Genomic DNA, 20,349 nt, shown 5'->3' with positions numbered 1-20,349 from the left:
TATTATTTAAAGGTATAACTGACAAAGTTGCAAAAGTGTCAAAACAGATGCTGATAAAAATTGTACTAGTCCCAGGGGAATACCCATCACCTTATCTATCATTCTTCAACAGGAAATGAATCTTAATACAACTAGTCCTCAATTAATGATTCATTAACCATTTGCACTGAACATATGGTATTTACAACTGGTCCCTGAAGTTATGGCTCTTAGTTACTCACAATACTTTTTAAGGGCTCAGAAGTATCGCAAGGAACATTGCAAGAAGCGTTGTGAGAAGCATCATGAGAAGGCAGGATACAATTTGGAGACTCATGCATGCCATTTTGAGAGCCACAGATGCAGCCTCTGAAAGAAGTCCTGGCACATCCAGCAGCTGCCTCACATAGGGAATGAAGACAACCAGCTGGGGACAACAGGGCCTAAGGAGTGCAGAGCAGTGGGGGCAGCAGAGGCTTTGTGCTGTGGCACTAGGTGGCTGGCCATGGCATGGGGCTTGAAGTAGAGGTCCAGGGGTGGCAGTGGCAGCCATCTGAAGGCTCTGGGCCTCTATCTCGGGTGAACCATTTTTGTCCATCGTTAACGATGGGGGGTGAGGTATTACCCCCCTCTGATAGGGCTCATAACTTGGGCATCCTCCTGGATTCACGGCTCAGTTTGGAAGCTCATATAGGAGCTGTGACCAGGGGGGCTTTTGCCCAGGTTCGCCTGGTGCGCCAGTTGCGACCCTATTTGGACCGAGATGCCCTACGCACAGTCACTCATGCGCTCGTGACCTCCCGGTTAGACTACTGCAACACTCTCTACATGGGGCTGCCCTTGAGGACCACTCGGAGGCTTCAGCTGGTGCAGAATGCAGCCGCGCGAGTAGTAATGGGAGTTTCCCGATACTCTCATGTAACACCTCTTCTCCAGGAGCTGCATTGCCTTCCAGTTCCCCTCCGGGTGAGATTCAAGGTGCTGGTGATGACCTATAAAGCCCTAAATGGCATGGGTCCGGATTATCTCAGGGATCACCTGCTGCCAGCATCAGCCTCCCATCGTCCTGTGCGCTCCCACAGGGAGGGCCTCCTTAGGGTTCCACCGGTTAGGGAATGCCGGCAGGTGATTCCAAGGGGGAGGGCATTCTCTGTGGGCGCGCCTGCCCTATGGAATGAACTGCTGGTAGAACTTCAGACTGCCCCGGACCTTCACTCGTTTCGCCAGGACCTAAAAACTTGGTTATTTGATCTTTCTGGCCTGGACTGAGGGGGTTTTAATTTAAATTTAAATTTTAAATTTAAATTTGTTTTAATTGTGGGCTAGTTTTAATTTAATTCTATTTTAATTGTATTTATTTGTATTGTTTTAATTCGTCCTGTAAACCGCCCTGAGTCCTTCGGGGATAGGGCGGTATATAAAATCAATTAAATAAATAAATAAATATTTCAACTCCAGTTCTATCTCTGCCGCCAAGGAGTGCCATTGTCAGGACAGTCAAAAGGATAACGATGGTGGGAAATAGGTGGGTGAGGAAAGTTCAAGAGGAAAGAGTCCCTTACAATACCAAGGTTCAAGCTAGGAGGGACCAAGCCAGAAATCACTTGGATTATTAGGTGGGTCCTCGCCTAATGACTAGTAGGATTTGGTTAACAGTGGCAATGGGGACTCCCAGGATTGCCATTGCTAAGCAATAGTCATGGGATATTATACTTTATGACCACATCACTTAGTGATGGAAATTCCAGTCCCAATTCCTGTTATAACCCAAGAGTACCTGAATGTAAAAAGAATCATGTATTACTCCCCTTTTTAATCTGTTACTGATACCAATACATACAGGAATGCCTAAATAATTGATAAAAGCAAATCCATGCTTTAAAATAAATATTTTGCAACTACAAATCTGATCCATTATTTCAGGGAATTTAATCACAATTCTACACATTTCAATTTTCACAAGAAGAGTTTTACTCAAGAGAAGAAGATAGTCCTTACTGAATCATAGTACTTAAGAAAGGCTGAGAGGTAAAGGAAAAAACCAAAGTGCTGAAGTTACTAGGAAGAGAAATATACAGCACCTGCAGTATTTGTGTCACATACTGTGACCCGGGGCTTATTTGGGGCCTTTATTTCTAAGGCGTTGCAATGCTCTTATGTAAATACTAACTTTAAGGCATAACACTTATAAATACTGATACTTAATATTCTGATTTCACGATCCTCAGATTTTGAAATAAATTCTAGGTATCACAGTGAAATAATCTCAACAGCATACATTTAAGATTGGTGTTTATTAATTTTATGTTAAAATATATGTATAGATTTCCTTCAAAGTTTCTGGAAACTGTACTCAACATTACAAATATGGAATAAGTATGATACTATAATGTTCTGAATACAGAACGAGGTAGCTGAAGTACAGTAGTATAGGATAACTGCTAGCCTTAAAACTGTTATCTAGGATAGAGAGAACTGGCATGGGACGGGTGAACTCAGGGACAAAGATGCTTACCACCACTCATCACAAAGTACACTAATAAGGAAGGTAAATTTACCTTTGGGCATGAAAGACCCGCAATGGTTTTTTGTCGTAGTCACTTTCATATCGAAACCTGGGATCCATTTCATAATTTATTTCAGGATCATGATCTTCACACTTGTGACGTCTTTGGAAATAGTTATCCGATTTGCCATCCAGCTTTCCTTGCTTTCGGCTGGAAATGTTCAGTTTTTCATCAAGTGTTTTATTCAGTAATGAATCTCCCAAACCAGTTTCAATATCTTGTTTATGTTGTTGGTCTAACAATCTTATATTTGATAACCCATCATAGGAATCTGTAGCTGTACAAGCATCTTTCTTGCTGGATTCTTCAATTTTTTGAAAAGACACATTTGGAGCATATAATTCCGATTGGGTTTCATTAACAGCAAAATTTTGCTTATGGATATCTGTGTCATGCTGTCAATACAAGAAAAATATTTAAAGACTAAATACAACAGAATTATTTTGGTTTTATTGTTTCAATTTTAAGTCACAGTTTAATTTTAATTAGCCATTTTCACAAACAACTCAAAAAGCAAGAGGAAATGTAACTGCACATTAAATAAACACAATGAACTGCTTTCAATATAACACATGCAATATTTTTCTAGCCATTTAACCTTTTATAAATTCAATCTGTTGGATTGGATTGGTTGAAATGGCTTTATATTTTAGGGGTTTTCCCCCCACTTTTATAGGGGATATTGTATAATTTTGAGACAGTTTTCTTTGTACATCAATTTATATGAGGTAATAGCCTAGGCATCTTTAAAATAAATACAGAGAAAAAAGATATGCCAAAAATATAATTATTACTTTTCCCTCTCATTCACATATTTAAAAATGGCAAGCAAAAGTAAAAGAGGTTAAAAATAGCAGGTTTAAATGATGTCATATAAACTTTCTGATAAAAATTTAGAAAAAAACCAGCCAATATTTTATTGCCTCTACCTATGATAGTCCACTGTTGTCTCATAAGTAAACAAAAATCTATATTTATAAACTAATGGATTTATATAAAGGAATAAAAAAAGATTATTGTCAATCCTCAATTAATCTTTCTTACAGCTTATTCATAGTTATCATTCCATTGTTTCCAGTATGATTGAAAAAAATCTGTCTTTTACCTCTATTTGTTTCTTCCCTACTCTTCTTAACCTTTCATTCCATTCTTCCTTTTCCCTGAGATACTGATTGTATTCCTTGTTTCTTTCAAGTCTTAACCTGTCCTAGAACAAATATCAGAAGCATCAAAAGGTTTTAAACCATAGGGACATGATTTGTCTATATATAAAGCAAGATTGCAAAAAACGCAGATTTCAATTTTATACAGATAATCTGTTAGCATATAAAACCACTGAAACTCTACATGTAAGTAAAATCAACGTTTTTGAGGTTTATTTAGAATTTCATATTCCAGTGGACCACAACAATGCAAAATGCATTTTGCCAAAGCAAAAAAAAGTTTCACTTGAACAAGGAAATCATAATCTGATATTCATTTTTGAAGGTACAAGAGCTGCTATTTTTTTTTAGCATTAACAATATAAAATCAGAAGGAAATACTCTGAACATTTTCCCTGAAACTTGACTATTTGATCATTTATACATACCAGCAGGAATGCAGTACTCCAATCACATCCAATCACATGGGGAAATTATTTTGAAATCAGAAGTTGGTAAAGTAACAGGTAGATTAGTTTTTAAAAAATGGCACCAAAAGCATTTGAACTTAAATCTTACTTTACACCACTCATTGCATCAAGTTAGTTTTGATTGTTAAATTTTTTTTCTAGTTTGCAAGTTAAAATACACCAAAATATATATTTGCAAATCACAACAGTTCTGCAAATTGTTTGTTTCCAAGAACTTACCTTAGCAGATCTTCTGTCGCAAATAGGAAGAGAAAGTCCCTGAGTATATGGATCAACTTCACCTGATATTAAATACCTTTTCTATAAAAAATGAAATAAATATATATTTAAATCAAATGATCCTTATATGTTGTAGAAATAATTTAAAGGTAATATAAACATAATCATTTTTGTATGTCCTGTATTCATTATATTTAGGTAATACAGAATTATCAATTTTGCAGTGAAATACAGGATAGAGACCATCATTACAGTTAAGATGAAATGAACAGAAAATTATGAATAGCATGTGAAAATCAATTTTTTAATGGTGGGACAGCCACAAAACAAAGCCAAGCACAAAGACTGATTTTTCACCCAAGACTTTTTAATAGCACATTCAAATAAAGTGAGATATTAATTTGAAGAGTAGCATAATACAAGCATCATACCTTTTTTTTTGCCTGTGACATACCCTAAAAGTTTGGAAAACAGATTTCATCTTAAAGAATATTCTGTCAACAATAGTTCTGAATCTTTTTTCTCTTTTAGACAGACATGTGCAAATTGAAAACAATTTAAAGATGCTGATTCATAAAAAGTGCAGTAAATAGTATCTATTATATTAATGTGATATGTGTTAAATGCTTGTTAACTATTTAGATTACCTTGCTAGGCCCCAAACATAGGACAAATCTTTATTTCCTGTTTCGGCCTAACCGAAGGCCATCGACAGGCAGTAGTCACAACAGAGACAGCTCATATTTGTGTAAATTTTAGATTGCTAACAAAGAATTAAAGGGAGACTGATATGCATTTCAAACTTATTTGTTTTCATCAGTCAGCCATACCCTTCTGAGATTCGAACCTGGGCTGATTGCACATTAGGCAGTTGTTTTAACCTCTAGGCCACAAGCTTAACACATATCTCCCTTGCTTGTCAGCTAACAAAGTGAGATAGATAGATATCTTTTGATGTTAAGTTTAATTATATACTAAAATTATTTTTCTATTTTTCTAATCCAAATTCATGTTTCACTTTTTTCTACTGAATAGATAAATAGTCTTCTGGGGTTTTTTTCAACTGCCTCTGTTTTTCAGGCATTATCTTCTCTTGTTCCCTTCTATTTCAAACTGCCTCTTCAATATTTTTATCTTCCATTTATCTGTGAGTAAAACATGTTTAATCTAGACAGATATATCACTTCACTCAGCCTCGTTTCATTTGTCTAAATAACGCTGGTTGACCTGCAATTCCTTAAATATCGTCAAATAGCACATCACAACAATGTTAACTAAACATAACTGAAAATTTGAGATAGAGGTTTCTGTTACTTCGTGTCAATAAATAAAATGTTTAAAAGTTAGGGTCAAGTTTCACACACACCAAAAATATATACCAAAACATAACCACTCACAGCAGTGTTTTAAAAAGTGTTACACGTAGTCCTCAACTTATGACGGGTTGAGGACGGGTTGAGTGGTGGCAGCCATGGTGCTTTACAGCCCGTAAAGCATGTCTAAGCATCATAAAATGTTACACTGCGCTCACATGCCTGCATTTTGCCAGGTGACCTACAATCATGTGATATGCAATCTTCTTTGCAGGTTCTTGGGAAGCCCATAGGGGAGGTTGCAAGTGAGGATCTGAGGTCCATTCCTCCAGAAATTTACTCTACCCTCTCTGCTGGATAGGGAAAGCATCCTACACTTGAAGGAATGGACCTCAATCTGTCAAAAATGCTAGCAAAGCCAGCATTCTGAAAGGCTCTGCAACATTCTGAAGGCTCGGCATTTCAATCCACCTCTTTCACTAGTATTCTTCTCCTCTGTGTCTCAGCATTTCTCTGGAGAAAATTATAAAAGTTTCAGAAGGGGGAGATGAGAAAGGCTGCTAGTGAAAGATGTAGAATTCCGGAGGAGAGAATGCTTAAAGCCCTCAGCGTCAGCATTATGAAACAGTGAGTCTCTAAGCTTTCAGAATGCCAGCTTCCCTAAGATTTCCTCTCCAGAGGAGTAAACTCTAGTGAACGCATCATTTTCACAGTGGCTTGGAAGGCTCTTCTCCAAATCACACTTTCCAAACCATCACAAGAATGGGGCCCATGTGCAAGATGGAGCAAGGCAACAGAAAGATAAGTGGACCTGGGCATGATGGGGCAAGAAGAGAGTCTGTGCGACAGTGGGTCTAGCTGACTGACACCTCCCAGTCTGTAGATTTCCCAAGGCTTCTTCTACCCCAAGGCACAATTGCAATGGGGAAACCTCACATTGTGGTCATTGTACAAGATGGTCACCTTGTTTAATGAAAGTGATGACTTACAATCAAAATTCTGGGCTCATTTATGGTCATACATTGAACAGTACCTGTATAAATAAAAGCCTTGCTCATTTATGTGATATTGGTGCCCTGCTCCCCATGCCTTTTATTGCTCAAGGAAAAATGAAAAAGTGAAGCTTTTGACTCTCCAAAACCTGACCTGTAACACAATTCCAAAATACGACCTATTTATGTTGTGGTTTTGGCTATCTCCCCCCCAAAAAAAAATGGTTCATTTTTTAATGCGATCCATCTCTTTTAACAATTCCCACTGTCCTAATTAACGGAAACCCAATTTTCTGGGTTACAATACAATGCACCATAAACTAATAATAAAGGATAGGCTTACAGTACACATTGTCTAAAATGTGTTTGGCTAGTTTTTGATTAAATGTAAATTAAACTAGGTATTCATCCCTTCAAAATACAATTTCTCCCTTGGCTCCTCCAACCAAACTCCTTTGAAAGCAGCTTTTTCCAATAATTTATTGTCATGGATATTTTACATAGCATCTAATATCCTGACACGACATAGTAATAAATTCTAGAAATGAATGGATTCAATTCTTAGGAAATTTAGTTTTAATGTATTTTTGCTTCACAAACCAGTATTAAAGTTTTAATAAGTTAGTTTCTTACTTGTGAAAGGTATTGCCTGTAGTCCTGTCGAAGTTCCTCCTTTAGTTTGTGTTTTTTATGTTCATAATCCTCCCCCAGAGGCAAGCTTAAGCCATAGTCTACAAAATACAAGACAGTTCTTATCGATGGTCTGTGCAAATATCCCAGTGTAAGAAACATGAGAATTTATTCAAATAAAGGTAAATTAATATTTCTATTACCCTGTAAAAGAACGGAATTGAAGAAGTTCCAGTTTTAAAAATTATTATCAGGGATTTAAAATGCTCTCTCACTACAGTGTGTTCTTAAGGATATAAACATAGCCTTGTTACAATTATTAAAACAGGAAAGAAGAGCTTCTTGAGCAATGCAGTACTGTATATAACCATCATGTAGGCTTACTTCACTGTGAAGATGCATCTGGCACAATTTCCAAGCTCTATCCAACATATGTATTTTCCACAGTGTTCAGAAACCTTTTTAATCATTGTAGATATAAAGGATCTTCTGTCAACTAATTTTTTAGATTACATAATTGAAGTAGGATATAACGACTGGAAGCAATAAAGTACCAATGCAATATAATTCCGAGAGTCACAGCGCTCTTCATCTTTTTCCTGCAGTACACTTGCACACATTCTACAGAGTGGATTGCAACTCAGCAGCAAAGCATAAGCCTTGTAGAAAGTTCGATGCTCAATCCCTGCCAGAGTTTGATGTAAAATATCGGTGCCAAATATCCTGCTGAACTGCTACAATTCTATTTATCAACTAGCTAAGAGAGTTGAGCCACCTTTGTAGTATGGGTCAGGAAATTATCATTGAAACTAAATGTTTACGGAGATTCTCATTTATCCAAGTCATGGTTGTCCCAAAAGTGCTTTTTTTCCCAAAAGGCAACTGGACTTCATTTTTTTTCCTTAAAAACATTCCAAGAAGCTTCTTCAGCTCAAGCTCAAACTGAAGAAGCTTCTTGGATTAGAAGCAAAGAGTCTTCAAGGAAAAAATGAAGACCATTTGCCTTTTGGAAAAAAGCACTTTTAGAACATCACTGAAACTAGTAACCAATTTGTATCTATTACAAGCAGCTGAGTGAAGAAAATAATAAATACCTATTGCATCTAGCTCTTTTTTTTCTTCCATTCAATTTTGTCCGATTCTTGGAGACTGCCTAGAGTCCCAGTCCCTGCAGTTTTCTTGGCAAAATTTTTCACAGATGGTTTGCTACTGCCTCCTACCTAAGGCTAAGATATAATGACCCAGGGTCATCCAGTTGGCTTAGGGCAGTGGTGGCGAACCTTTTAGAGACCGAGTGCCCAAAACTGCAACCCAAAACCCACTTATTTATCGCTGAGTGCCAGGTGGACGTGGCCCACTGGGTGGGCGTGGCTGTGGTGGTCATGGAAGATTGGGTGGGTGTGGCCATCTCAATGTTGCTCGTGGGGAAGGAAACCTGTGGGGGGTGGGCAGGGTTGCGGGAGCTCCAGGAGGTCTCTGGCAGGTGGGGTGGTAGGCAGGAGACTCATCCTGTGGGGTGAGGTGAGGCAGGGTGGGGTTGCCATTGTCATGGGGCAAGGCAAGGGCTGGGCAGCTGCTGCCTGACACCATCGGCCCCCACACACAGAGGCCAGCAAGCGCATGGGGGCCAACGGTGTCTGTCAGTAGCCACAGTCTGCCGGCCCCTTGACAGGCGCACTCTGGGGCTCCGCAGCCCATCGCCAGCAGTTCAAAGAAGCCGCCTCCGAGATGGATGGTCGGCCGACAGCTGAGGAGGTGATGCAGTGGGTCATGCCTGGGAAAAGGAGAGCATGCGAGGCCAGGAGTGACAGGACGGTGGGGAAGGGAAACCAGCCGTGCCGGGATGCATTCAGCCACATGGGACCTCGGTGAATTAGCAGGCGGCTGGTTGAAGAGGGACAGTTGCTACCTCCGGGGCTCTGAGTGCCGCCTCTGGCACCCGTGCCATAAGTTCGCCACCACTGGCCTAGGGCCTAATGCAGAACTAGAACTCATGGACTCCCAATTTCTAATCTGATGAATTAACCACTAAACCAAACTGTCTCTCTGTTTAGATATTAGAAATACTAGTTTCCCTATTTTATTTAAACTTTCTTCTCCAAAAGGAATCAGAAAAAGAAATATATATTCTGGCCCAGGGTCATCCAGCTGACTTTAAGAACAGATTCCATGTAATCCAGCTATTTAAATAAAAAAAACAAAAGCCACAATTAACAAGTAAGAGCAAACCCTAATATCAGAATCTCAGATGTAATGTTATGGAACTAGTCATAAAGACAATACAAGATTAATGGCTAAATCTGCATCTATTGGATTTATACAGCTGCCGATCTCAATGTGATTCTGGGCAGCACACAGAAAGCAACTAATTAAAATAATTAGAACATTAAAAACGTTTAAACATAAATACAGATGAAACTCGAAATATTAGAATATCGTGCAAAAGTTCATTTATTTCAGTAATGCAACTTAAAAGGGGAAACTAATACATGAGATAGACTCATTACATGCAAAGCAAGATAGTTCAAGCCGTGATTTGTCATAATTGTGATGATTATGGCGTACAGCTCATGAAAACCCCAAATCCACAATCTCAGAAAATTAGAATATTACATGCAATCAATAAAACAAGGAGTGTACATAGAACAATATCGGACCTCTGAAAAGTATAAGCATGCATATGTACCCAGTACTTGGTTTGGGCCCCTTTTGCAGCAATTACTGTCTCAATGCGGCGTGGTATGGAAACTATCAGCCTGTGGCACTGCTGAGGTGTTATGGAAGACCAGGATGCTTCACTAGGGGCCTTCAGTTCTTCTGCATTGTTCGGTCTCATGACTCTCATCTTTCTCTTGGCAATGCCCCATAGATTCTCTATGGGGTTCAGGTCAGGCGAGTTTGGTGGCCAATCAACCACAGTAATCCCACGGTCATTGAACCAGGTTTTGGTGCTTTTGGCAGTGTGGGCAGGTGCATCTTGCAGTGTGTGCCTCTCCATTCTTCCTCCAGGCTCTGGGTCCTTGGTTTCCAAATGAGATGCAAAAGTTGCTCTCATAAGAAAAGAGGGCTTTGGACCACTGAGCAACAGACCAGGTCTGTTTTTCTTTAGCCCAGGTAAGACGCTTCTGACGTTTGTTGTTCAGGAGCGGCTTGACAAGAGGAATACAACATTTGAAGCCCATGTCCAGGATCCGTTTGTGTGTGGTGGCTCTTGATGCACTGACTCCAGCCTCAGTCGACTCCTTGTGAAAGTCCCCAACACTTTTGAATGGCCTTTTCCTGACAATCCTCTCTAGGCTGCGGTCATCCCTGCTGCTTGTGCACCTTTTTCTTCCACACTTTTCCCTTCCACATAACTTTCTATTAATGTGCTTTGATACAGCACTTTGGGAACATCCAACTTCTTTTGCAATTACCTTTTCAGGCTTTCCCTCCTTATAGAGGGTGTCAATGATGGTTTTCTGCACAACTGTCAGGTCAGCAGTCTTCCCCATGATTGTGATTCCTACTGAACCAGACTGAGAGACCATTTAAAGGCTCAGGAACCCTTTGCAGGTGTTATGGCTTAATTAGCTGATTAGAGTGGGACACTTTGAGCCTAGAATATTGCACCTTTTCACAATATTCTAATTTTCTGAGATTGTGGATTTGGGGTTTTATTTTATTTATTTATTTATTTTAATTCCATTTATATCCCGCCCTTCTCCGAAGACTCAGGGCGGCTTACAAGCTTAGCAGTAGCCTTCATTCTATGTATATGCCTGCTTATTAGGGCTTTCATACACCCCCCAAGCGGCATTATGAGTCTATCTCATATATTAGTTTCCCCTTTTAAGTTGCATTACTGAAATAAATGAACTTTTGCACGATATTCTAATTTTTTGAGTTTCACCTGTAGAAATAAACATTGAGTATGCAATACTGGCAAATATCTGTAGCTCAGATGTAGGAAGAAGGTGAAGGTTCGCTCTTTGAGCTTGTGGGTTGGTTTCTGAACATTTCATTACCAGGCTAGGTAAAAACTTCAGTGGAGTTTAGGTGATGTCAGTGTTCTGTTTATAAGGGCTCCAGGTGTGGGTGTGTCAAGTGAGGGTCTTGTGATGGGTCAGCTGTGAATCATCAGTGAGAGGCTTCTGATGGGTCTTGTGATAGGGAGGCTACATCAGGTCAGGGTCATTAAGAATGTTTACGTAATTAAATACTGCTTTAACTCCACTAAACTTAGTGGATCTGTCTTGCACATCAGTATGAGTTTGATTAGACTTCATAATATCAATGATTTTTTTAAGAAGCAAAGGAACTTTTCTGGTATAAAAAAGTAGCAGAGGAATAAGATGATTAACAGATTAATACAACAGGAAAATACAGAGTATCTCCAAGGTTGCACAACATTTAAACTTTAGGCATGTTTGTCAAACTGAGCTCTAACTTATGAAAAAAATATACAACTGAGACTATTTATTTGGGAGCTTGCTGAACCTCATAATGCATTATATACCATAATAAACATATAACAGCAGTTTATGAGCACTGGCCCTCTATGACATCATGGAAATATTTTCAGCAAGGATGACTGTAAGAGATCCTTACTGGAAAGCAGATAGCTAAATATACCTAGCCATAATGCTTGATCTCTTTTCAATGGCAGTTGGATTTCATAAATTCCACGATCAATTACTTGGTAATACTGTACATACAAATGTCTTCCCAAGTACTAATAGTCTGTTTTGTACTATTATCAATATTTTGCAACTACGGAGAATGCCTTAATGAGCAATATTACATGTATTAGTTAATTTAACCTGAAAGCTACAGTCCTGTTTTGGTAAATAGTATATGCTAAATTTTATATACTAAATAGATTAATAAGAGGAGGTATAGCAGTAGCTACTACTACCCAAAATGGGAACTTTCATTGATATGTATTTTTTCAAATAGTAAAGCAACCAGGGAAAATGTTCACTAAATTATCCTTATTTATGAAATTTCCAAATTCATCAAGCTCGTAACTGCTAGTATGTTAAGACTACAGCTGGCTTATTTGAACAAGGTGATTTTTACTTTCTAAGATCAAAACATTTACAAATTAAAATCCAAATATGGAACACATACTATTTTGGTGCTGTCATGATGTTTTCCCAAGAGGCCTCTGAGGGTAAGCTACATTTAATTGTTATTTTAGGTCACTTCTAGTGATGTCACTTTTACCACTGCCAGACTACTCACAACACCAAATACTTCTAAGCATACATATGTTCGTTCAGCAATGGTAAGTTACAAAAGTATTTGTGATCTTTTGGTATAGAAAAGAGAACAGTTCATAAATGTATTCTTCCCGATCCTTTGAATTATCAAAGTTTTTTACGGAAAAGAAGAAGTAAACTAGAAAACTATTCTGATCTTAATTAAACACCAAATTCCTATTTATTAAGACAAAAGTTTTATCATAAATACTGTATGAAGGTAAGGATATTCCATAGGAACTTTGTTTCAATACACAAAAATGTAAGAATTTACACATTTTCTGGCAAAGACATAGGGTTGGATAAAGAGAAATGGCAGACTAAAAAAGTGGCATTAGCTAAAAAAATTAACAGGCTCTTTTCCCAACCAATGTTTTATTAAGAAATCCAGTGTCTGGATTTCCAGCCACTTCCATCTAATTTTCTGTCACTGTTTTTTTCTTCTCCAATTATATTATGTTACATAAATTATATCAATAAAACTGTACTTAGTGGCATATTCCTCTCACTTGTAGTAATTGTAGAAGCTGAAGAAGCTTCTTGGATGAGAAGCAAAACGTCTTCAAAGAAAAACAAGAAAGTCCAGTTGCCTCGTGAAAAAGCACCATTGGGATAACTATGACCTGGATGACTAAGAATCTCCATAGACATAAAAAGAGAATAGACAAAGAATACCACTGGCAGGAACATGATCCACAATGGGAGACTGTACAGAGAGACATTGCTTTCTGGCTTACGCCTATCTTATCTGCTCTCAGCAGGGGACTTGTCCATATAAGTTAGGCAGGAACATGTTAGTAAGTCATTTTAACATCTTCCTGATAAAACCTAGTAATACTTTATAGGGCAGGGGTGTCAAACTCAATTTCATTGAGGGCCACATCAGCATTGCGGTTGCCCTCAAGGGGCCGAGTGGGTATGGCCTGGGTGGGCATGGCCTACTGGGTGGGCGTGGCTAGAGTGCGTATGGCCTACTGGGTGGGCATGGCCAGCTCTACATTGTTTGCATCAAGGGTGCCTATGGGGGCCTGGGCAGGAGTGGGACAGATCTGGGGGTCTCTGGCAGGAGGAGGGTCTCTGGGCCAGGGCCAAGGCAGTGGGGGCCATTCCCTCACTGTTTCCAGGATGGCTTCGCGGGCCACATGAAACTACTTCGCGGGCCGGATCTGGCCCCTGGGCCTTGTGTTTGACATGTCTGTTATAGGGCTTTCTAGGTAATAGTAAGCATGCTAAATTGCAAACAGAAGTCCAGTGCAGTGACCCCCAAATAGCCCTAACCCTGTAATAGCAGGTTTCCCCTAATAGCAGTCTAGTTAATACATTCAGAATCAAATGCAGTTTTAGACTCATTTTCAAAGCAACTCCATGTGCAGTTTTGTTCCATGATGATCAAGTCTGAGTTAACATCGCTAAGCCTCCCTTGCTATAGTTTCAATTGCTCTTCCAGCTGGAGCCATAAGTCAAGACACAGACCTACTCTTTTGGGAACTTAAAACTACCACTGAGACCAATATTTCTGTCAAGATGTTTACAAACTACCAACACTTTCATCTTGCTACAGCCTAATCTGAACATTCAATCCGTTAAACCTCTGACCTTATCTGAAGTGGCAATATAAAGTTAAACATCATCAGTATACATCATCAGTATACTAAGGATATTTTACTCCAAAGAATAAATGACCAGCAGTTGCATACAGGCATTAATAAACATGGGAGAGATAAACAAGTCCTGCAGTCTCATATTGAAGCAACTGCTCTTTCTGCAATGACTAGAAACTGGAATTAACTGCTTGATAAGATTGGAACCATCAAAGAATAATGCCCTCAGTCCTCAGCTCTTACAGATGGTCTAAAAAGATATCATGGTCCACAGTTCTGAACCCAACCAAGAGTCTAAGAGTACCAGAAATGGGGAATTCATTCATCCAGGTTCCAGTGACTATCACCCACCATGCCTAAGTCTGAATCCTGACTGAAAGTAACTTAAATAATAGCATATTCTAGAATATTCTATAGCTGATACCATACCTTCTCTAAAAAGATGGTTGGAGGCAGGGTAAGAGCTCAATATAGTTAGATCTAGGGATGGAGGCGACAGGGTGCATAAGGGCCTTTTTTAAATCAAGTGACATCACACCTTTCCTCAAAAAAGCATTACGCTGCAAAGATATCCATTAAACATGAAGTATGAACCAGGCCATCCTGGCTTATCACCACATCATATTTAAAAACTTACCGTAGCTTAAAATATTTTGAACCTATAATAACGATAAATTCAACTTTTAGATCAATGTAAGCATTTCCCACAGACTACAACACAATAACCATTAGAAAAAAAAATACCATGCAAAGCAATATGTTGACTATTCGGTGGGATGTTTTCTTTAGCCATGGAGATTAATAATTCACTACCCTTTGAAAGTTTCTCTGCACTTTTATTCTGAAAAAGAAAAAATGGTAAGACACAACCAACAAATGTATGCAAAAGGTACCAATTTGTGCTACTCTGAATAAGAAAAAGCATAAAAAACACATAGAACTAGCTTTCTGGTGATTCTTCAACCCCTCCTTCCAATTTTTGGTTTGATAGCTAGGGTTAATGGAGTAGTGGGAAAACAACTTTAGTCATTCTCATATTTTTCAACAGAAGATTGATCTAATAGAGCAAGATAGTCCTGTTTCCTTGATATATCAGGTTTTTTTCTCCAAAATACATTAACAACATAAGCTTTTGAACTGCATAATTTTGAATCATAAGAAGAGGGAGTCAGCTAACTGTATACAATAGAGGAATATGTATATTGTATTGTTCCTCCCCTGTGTGAAGTTTGTAAGTATAGTCTAATATGGATTAAACAGCAAATCACAATGTGTTTGGATAATTGGACAGAAAGATCTGTAAGATCTTTAACCTGAACTACAGAAGCAAAATTAAAGGAAGAGTGCTGTGTTAATGTATTTGTTTTAAAATAAAATCTTACCTGCATCTCCATATATGGGGGATCATTTTCAAGTTTTGCCTTGTCCTGTAACAACCTCGCTTTATGTTCAAGCAACTTGTCTAGGTTTTCAGCCATCATTGTTTACTTCTGGAAATAATAATCTAACTGAAGATGGTACCTAAGGGATAAACAAAGGAAAAACTATTTTACTAGCTGCCCAAATTTGCTTAGTTAATATAATTCAGACTGTTTGGTTTTTTTGAATCCCAAAGTAATCAGGAAGAAAAAAAAACGGATTGGGCATAAAATAACTTGTTCTACTAAATAAGAATCAAGATCATTATGTAACTTTATCTTAAAAAGAAGATCCATAGGAAATTTTATTCTGAAAACTATATTGGTTTTTAGGCTTTAGAATGATCTTAAATACCTACATGTAAAACAATGGAATATAAGTGAAAGAATGAACAAAAAGAATTAAAGTCAAGTTAGACAAATGATAAATGGCTGCCTTGAAAAGGATACACATTCCTTCCTTATCATTAAATAAAAATCACATCCCTCATTTCATATGTAAATTACTTGTTATAAACAATTATAGGCTCTGGTTGTACAGATTTAATCATATCAAAGACTGATTTATTGAAAACAAGTAAAGTAGGGCGACCTCTGGGACAAGTAAATGCCTCATGATACAGAACTGCACAGAATAAAACAAAATAAGGATAATCTCCGGCAGCAAAGGATTCTGTTGTAGCCCAGTCTAATTCCATTGTCTGCCTCCACAAACTCAAAAACTGCAGGCTAAATGTCCCGTCTACCTCCTCAGCAGTTCTCTTCCAGCTATCCTGCTCCCTGTTTAATGTCACAATTGTAGGAAGAATTGGGGAGATACTTCTTAAAACCAACACAGATTCTATAAATTATTCCAACAATGAAATGCGAAAAATGCTTACAGAACTCCATTTCTGTAACTCTACAAACCCTAATGTCAAAAGAGTTACCTATTCCCATGAATTACATAGTATGAATTAAATTGTCAAAGTTCAGTCAAATTGATGGCTTGCAAATTGGAAAGATAGCACAGAATATATATCTCAGCCATCACTTTACTACAGATAGTCCTCGACTTGTGACCACAAATGGGACCAGAATTTATGTTGCAAAACAAGGCGGTTGTTAAGTGACTCCTGCCCAATTCTATAACCTTTTTTTGCCATGGTTGTTAAACAGATCATTACAATTGAGTGAAAACATTTTTTGGAATCTGATTTTCTGTAACTTAAAATAATTATTAATTCTCCTGCATTTGGATGATAGAGATCACAGCTCCCTTTTGTCATATTTTATTAAAGCCAAACGTAAATGCTTCTCTCAGTGTCTTTTCATAAGAAGCAGTCCTCTGCTCATTCTCTTTTGTGCCTATTGTAGTAAATCTTAAAATATTGCATAAAAGTGTTGAAAAGTAACAACAGCATGGTACTAGCACAGCACCTGATATCTCATTCTAGTTGAAGAAAGAAATTTCAATGAGCACTCCCTAAACATGGCTTTCAAGACAGCATTAAATCCACCTATCAAACTGGCCCTCCAACCCATGATTAAGTACTTAGATCAGAATTGTACAAATTTGTCCTCAAATGATTTACTAATATCAAATTATGCAGACAATATCCACAATCTACTAAGGCTGAGGTCCTCAAATTATGGGTTGCAATTCTCCAGAGGTCACAAGTAATTTAGAAAAATTGCAATTTTTAAAAAATGCTGATCAAGTTTGTGCAAAGAAAGTGGAAGTGCTTTAAAACCTGTTCCTGCTTTGTCTGGACAAACCTACTGTGGGTCTGTTCATATAAAGTAAGTTCAAATGGAGTAAAGCCCAAAACTAATTTTAAGAGATGGCTAGGCTTAAAGGTCTAACTTCTGTCTGAACTATCTTCCAATCACAATAGTTTTCTTTTTTATTTTTATTCATGATGGGGTTGCACAAAGAGAGAAAACTCCTACACTTACAGAAGACACCTCCTCAAAATATGAAGCAAAATTAGTTAATTATGATGCATTCTTAATAAACTCATAAGGATTTCTAATCACTATTCCACAGTTTTCAGTAAGTTAGTAGATTAACTACTTGATCTCTTCTAAAGTCTTTCGAGCGATGGAAAGCTGAATGGTATATAGCTTTCAAAGGGTAATACCCCTTTTTCTTAATACTGTACTCTCATATTTCATTCATTTTCCAGGATTTTTCAAAGATAATGAACAGAGTTTGCTTCATCAAGAAGTTCCCTCACTTCATAAACCATCTTCCTGTGTTTTCTTCTTCTTTAAACCCATGGCTCAAACATCACATAAAAGGGGCCTATCCAACTTCTTTAGTACAAAAGTACAAATATTCCTTCAAATGTTTTGATGAACCCACAAGACCATGAAATGAAAGGGGCAGAGGCCTGCAAGCAATATTTCCAACTGCGGCTGCCATATTTATGGGATTGCTTCCCTTTCACGGGTGCATTAACAAATTCACTGTTAGTTAGCCTTCGGGAAATGAGGAATGAATGTCCGCAAAAGAGAACATTTGGAGAATGAATCACCGCTATGTTTGCATTTTCCCTATTTGCGTTACTTGTATTTTTCACTCGACTGATTTCATTCTGATGGCATCTTATCGTTCAATGTTTTAGTTTCACGATGTAAATCCCTAGGACAGGGGTAGGCAACCTCGGCTCTTTTATGACTCATGGACTTCAACTCCCAGAATTCCTGAGCCAGCATAGCTGGCTCAGGAATTCTGGGAGTTGAAGTCCATGAGTCATAAAAGAGCCGAGGTTGCCTACCCCTGCCCTAGGATAAGGATTCCAGCAGCAAAGAACTACAATAGGCAAATAACCAGAAGCTACAGATATCCGAAACATCTTCTAAATCCAGAGAAAACGAGACAGAACAAAGCGAACCCCTCGGAATCGAGACAGAAGCGCAAGCAAGCAGCTTGAAGTTTCCAGGAGACTGTCGCTTTAAGAAGAAGCCGGACGGCGTTGTTAAGCAACCGAAGTACAAACAAAACCTGCGGCCTCCGAAGAGCTTCGGCGAAAGCCGACCGCGCGGTGTCTCCCACAAGCCCCCGACTTTCTGAGGCGAACATCTGGATTGAAAAAGGACAAGTCTACGCCCAACCTCGCCCACCCCGACCCGAAGGGGCACTTCTGCCAGCCTTCTCCAAAGCCCTACGAGATATGCAAGGGCCCCCCCTCCCCTTGCTTGCCCCTTCAGGTCCATTTTTAACCCTTCCCCAGCGGGGGGAGGGGGGGGCTGAGGGGGCGGTAAGAAGAAACGCGGTTTCTCGGCGCGCGCTTCTACCGGACAGTCCCGGGTCGGCATGAGAGTCCTTTCGGGCTGCAACGACCAGTCTTCGGAATTGTCCTTGGCCCGAAGCTCACCTCGTCTCCCGCTCGCTCCGAAAAGGCCCAGGCGCCGGCGGGTGCTCCACCAGCGGCTCCCGCCGATTTTTCTCAGCCTCAACCGAAGCTTCTCAGAGCGCTCCGCCTTCTCAGGGAGGAACCTAAAAAGCAGAGGGAATTAGGCTGCGTACCGACGGCGCCCTCTAACCGCCTGGAATCAAAAGCCACATCCGGATTTGTGAGAGGCGGCGGAGGACCTGTTCGGTCCTGTGCTGCGTTGTGGAAATGAGACGTCTTTGGGGCAGCCTTTCATCTGTTTGCAGCTGTCTAGCGCTCTGTGCAAGCTCAGAAACCCCCTTGCCAACAGGCATAGCAGATGTCCCAACACTTCTTTTTTTTTTTTTTGGACCATCGAGTCAGTCTTGACTACTGGCGACTGCCTGGAATAGTCCCTGCAGTTTTCTTGGCGATCATTTCAGAAATGGTTTGCCATTGCCTGCTTTCTAGGGCTGAAAGAGACCACTATAATAAATTGGCTCAGATTAGGCTAGAGATCGAAGTGGACGGGAAAAAACCCCCCACTGTTTTTCTGGACACTTCAGTAGCTAAGGAGATTGAGAAGAAGAGCGACCAATGTTTAGCCTACGGTCTGACACTTCAAAGTGCTGCAGCGCTAAAGTACGATGTGAGAATGGGCTGCAAACATGCAGTATAGATTCTGATCAGGTGCTGAGAACTTCTCAAGTTATAACCAGCTGGCATAGAGAAATATGTTGATTTCCTTAACAAATAAAAGCAAACGTGTTAACATATAGTTGTTTATTATTGTTTCTACTTTTATACCTTGTATTTAGCTCTGGGAAGTCGGGGAGGGGGGAGGGGGGAAGGGGGGGAGGGTTAGGGAGGGTTAGGAAGGGTTGGGTGGGGGAAGGGGGGGAGGGATTGTTAAAGATAAAATGTATTGTAAAAGTTTTCAATAAAAAAGCAAACATGTTACTTGGTAGGCAGCTGAAAGCCATGTGTGAGAGCGTCCAGGTTTTTTTTTCCTTAAACTAGTTGCAGGGACAGTACAGACAAAACATGACATTTATTTTATCAAGAGGAAATTGCTAGCTTTTTGTATCAAAAATGCTAAGTTCTTTTGATCACTCAGTGTTATTTCAAAAACCAAAGCTAAATAAATATCTAAGATAAGGATCAGAAATATTTTAGAGGAAAGTAACTGGAAATACATTCTGTTAATGCTATAGTTAAATTTCACTCCACAGATGTTAATGAACAAATTAATGAACAAATTCCCATCAAAATTCTCATGGCCAAGATTTCCTCCAAGTTCCAACACATCTGGAGGGCAATTAGGGAGAGTGTTGTCTCATTTAGCTATCAATATATCTAAAATGCATAACAATTACCAAATGACATTTGCCCCAG

General features: G+C 39.1%; 1 protein-coding gene across 6 annotated transcripts in view; it reads right to left on the bottom strand.

The window, feature by feature from the left end:
- CSPP1 (centrosome and spindle pole associated protein 1) overlaps positions 1–19,044 on the bottom strand; it is a 67,055-nt gene extending 48,011 nt beyond the window's left edge. For 3 of the 6 annotated variants that reach the window (XR_014492322.1, XM_083361201.1, XM_083361202.1), the window contains exons 1-8: positions 18,958–19,044; positions 15,560–15,698; positions 14,922–15,018; positions 7,337–7,434; positions 4,830–4,853; positions 4,399–4,479; positions 3,652–3,753; positions 2,538–2,941 (exon numbers count right to left, since the gene is read on the bottom strand). Coding sequence is in view for 5 of the 6 variants with exons in the window: in XM_083361201.1 (XP_083217327.1) it covers positions 2,538–2,941; positions 3,652–3,753; positions 4,399–4,479; positions 4,830–4,853; positions 7,337–7,434; positions 14,922–15,018; positions 15,560–15,658 (905 nt within the window). In the remaining variant the exon portion in view is untranslated. The remainder of the gene's footprint in view (positions 1–2,537; positions 2,942–3,651; positions 3,754–4,398; positions 4,480–4,829; positions 4,854–7,336; positions 7,435–14,921; positions 15,019–15,559; positions 15,699–18,957) is intronic. The other 3 variants (XM_083361204.1, XM_083361203.1, XM_083361205.1) reach the window with 3 other exon arrangements.
- Positions 19,045–20,349: the final 1,305 nt, after the last annotated feature.

Source organism: Vipera ursinii (genome assembly GCF_947247035.1).
Source record: "Vipera ursinii genome assembly, chromosome: 3".
In the NCBI taxonomy this organism is placed as follows: Eukaryota; Metazoa; Chordata; class Lepidosauria; order Squamata; family Viperidae; genus Vipera; species Vipera ursinii.
Note: the sequence above shows the minus strand (reverse complement) of the source record. Positions and strands in the feature narration are given on the sequence as shown.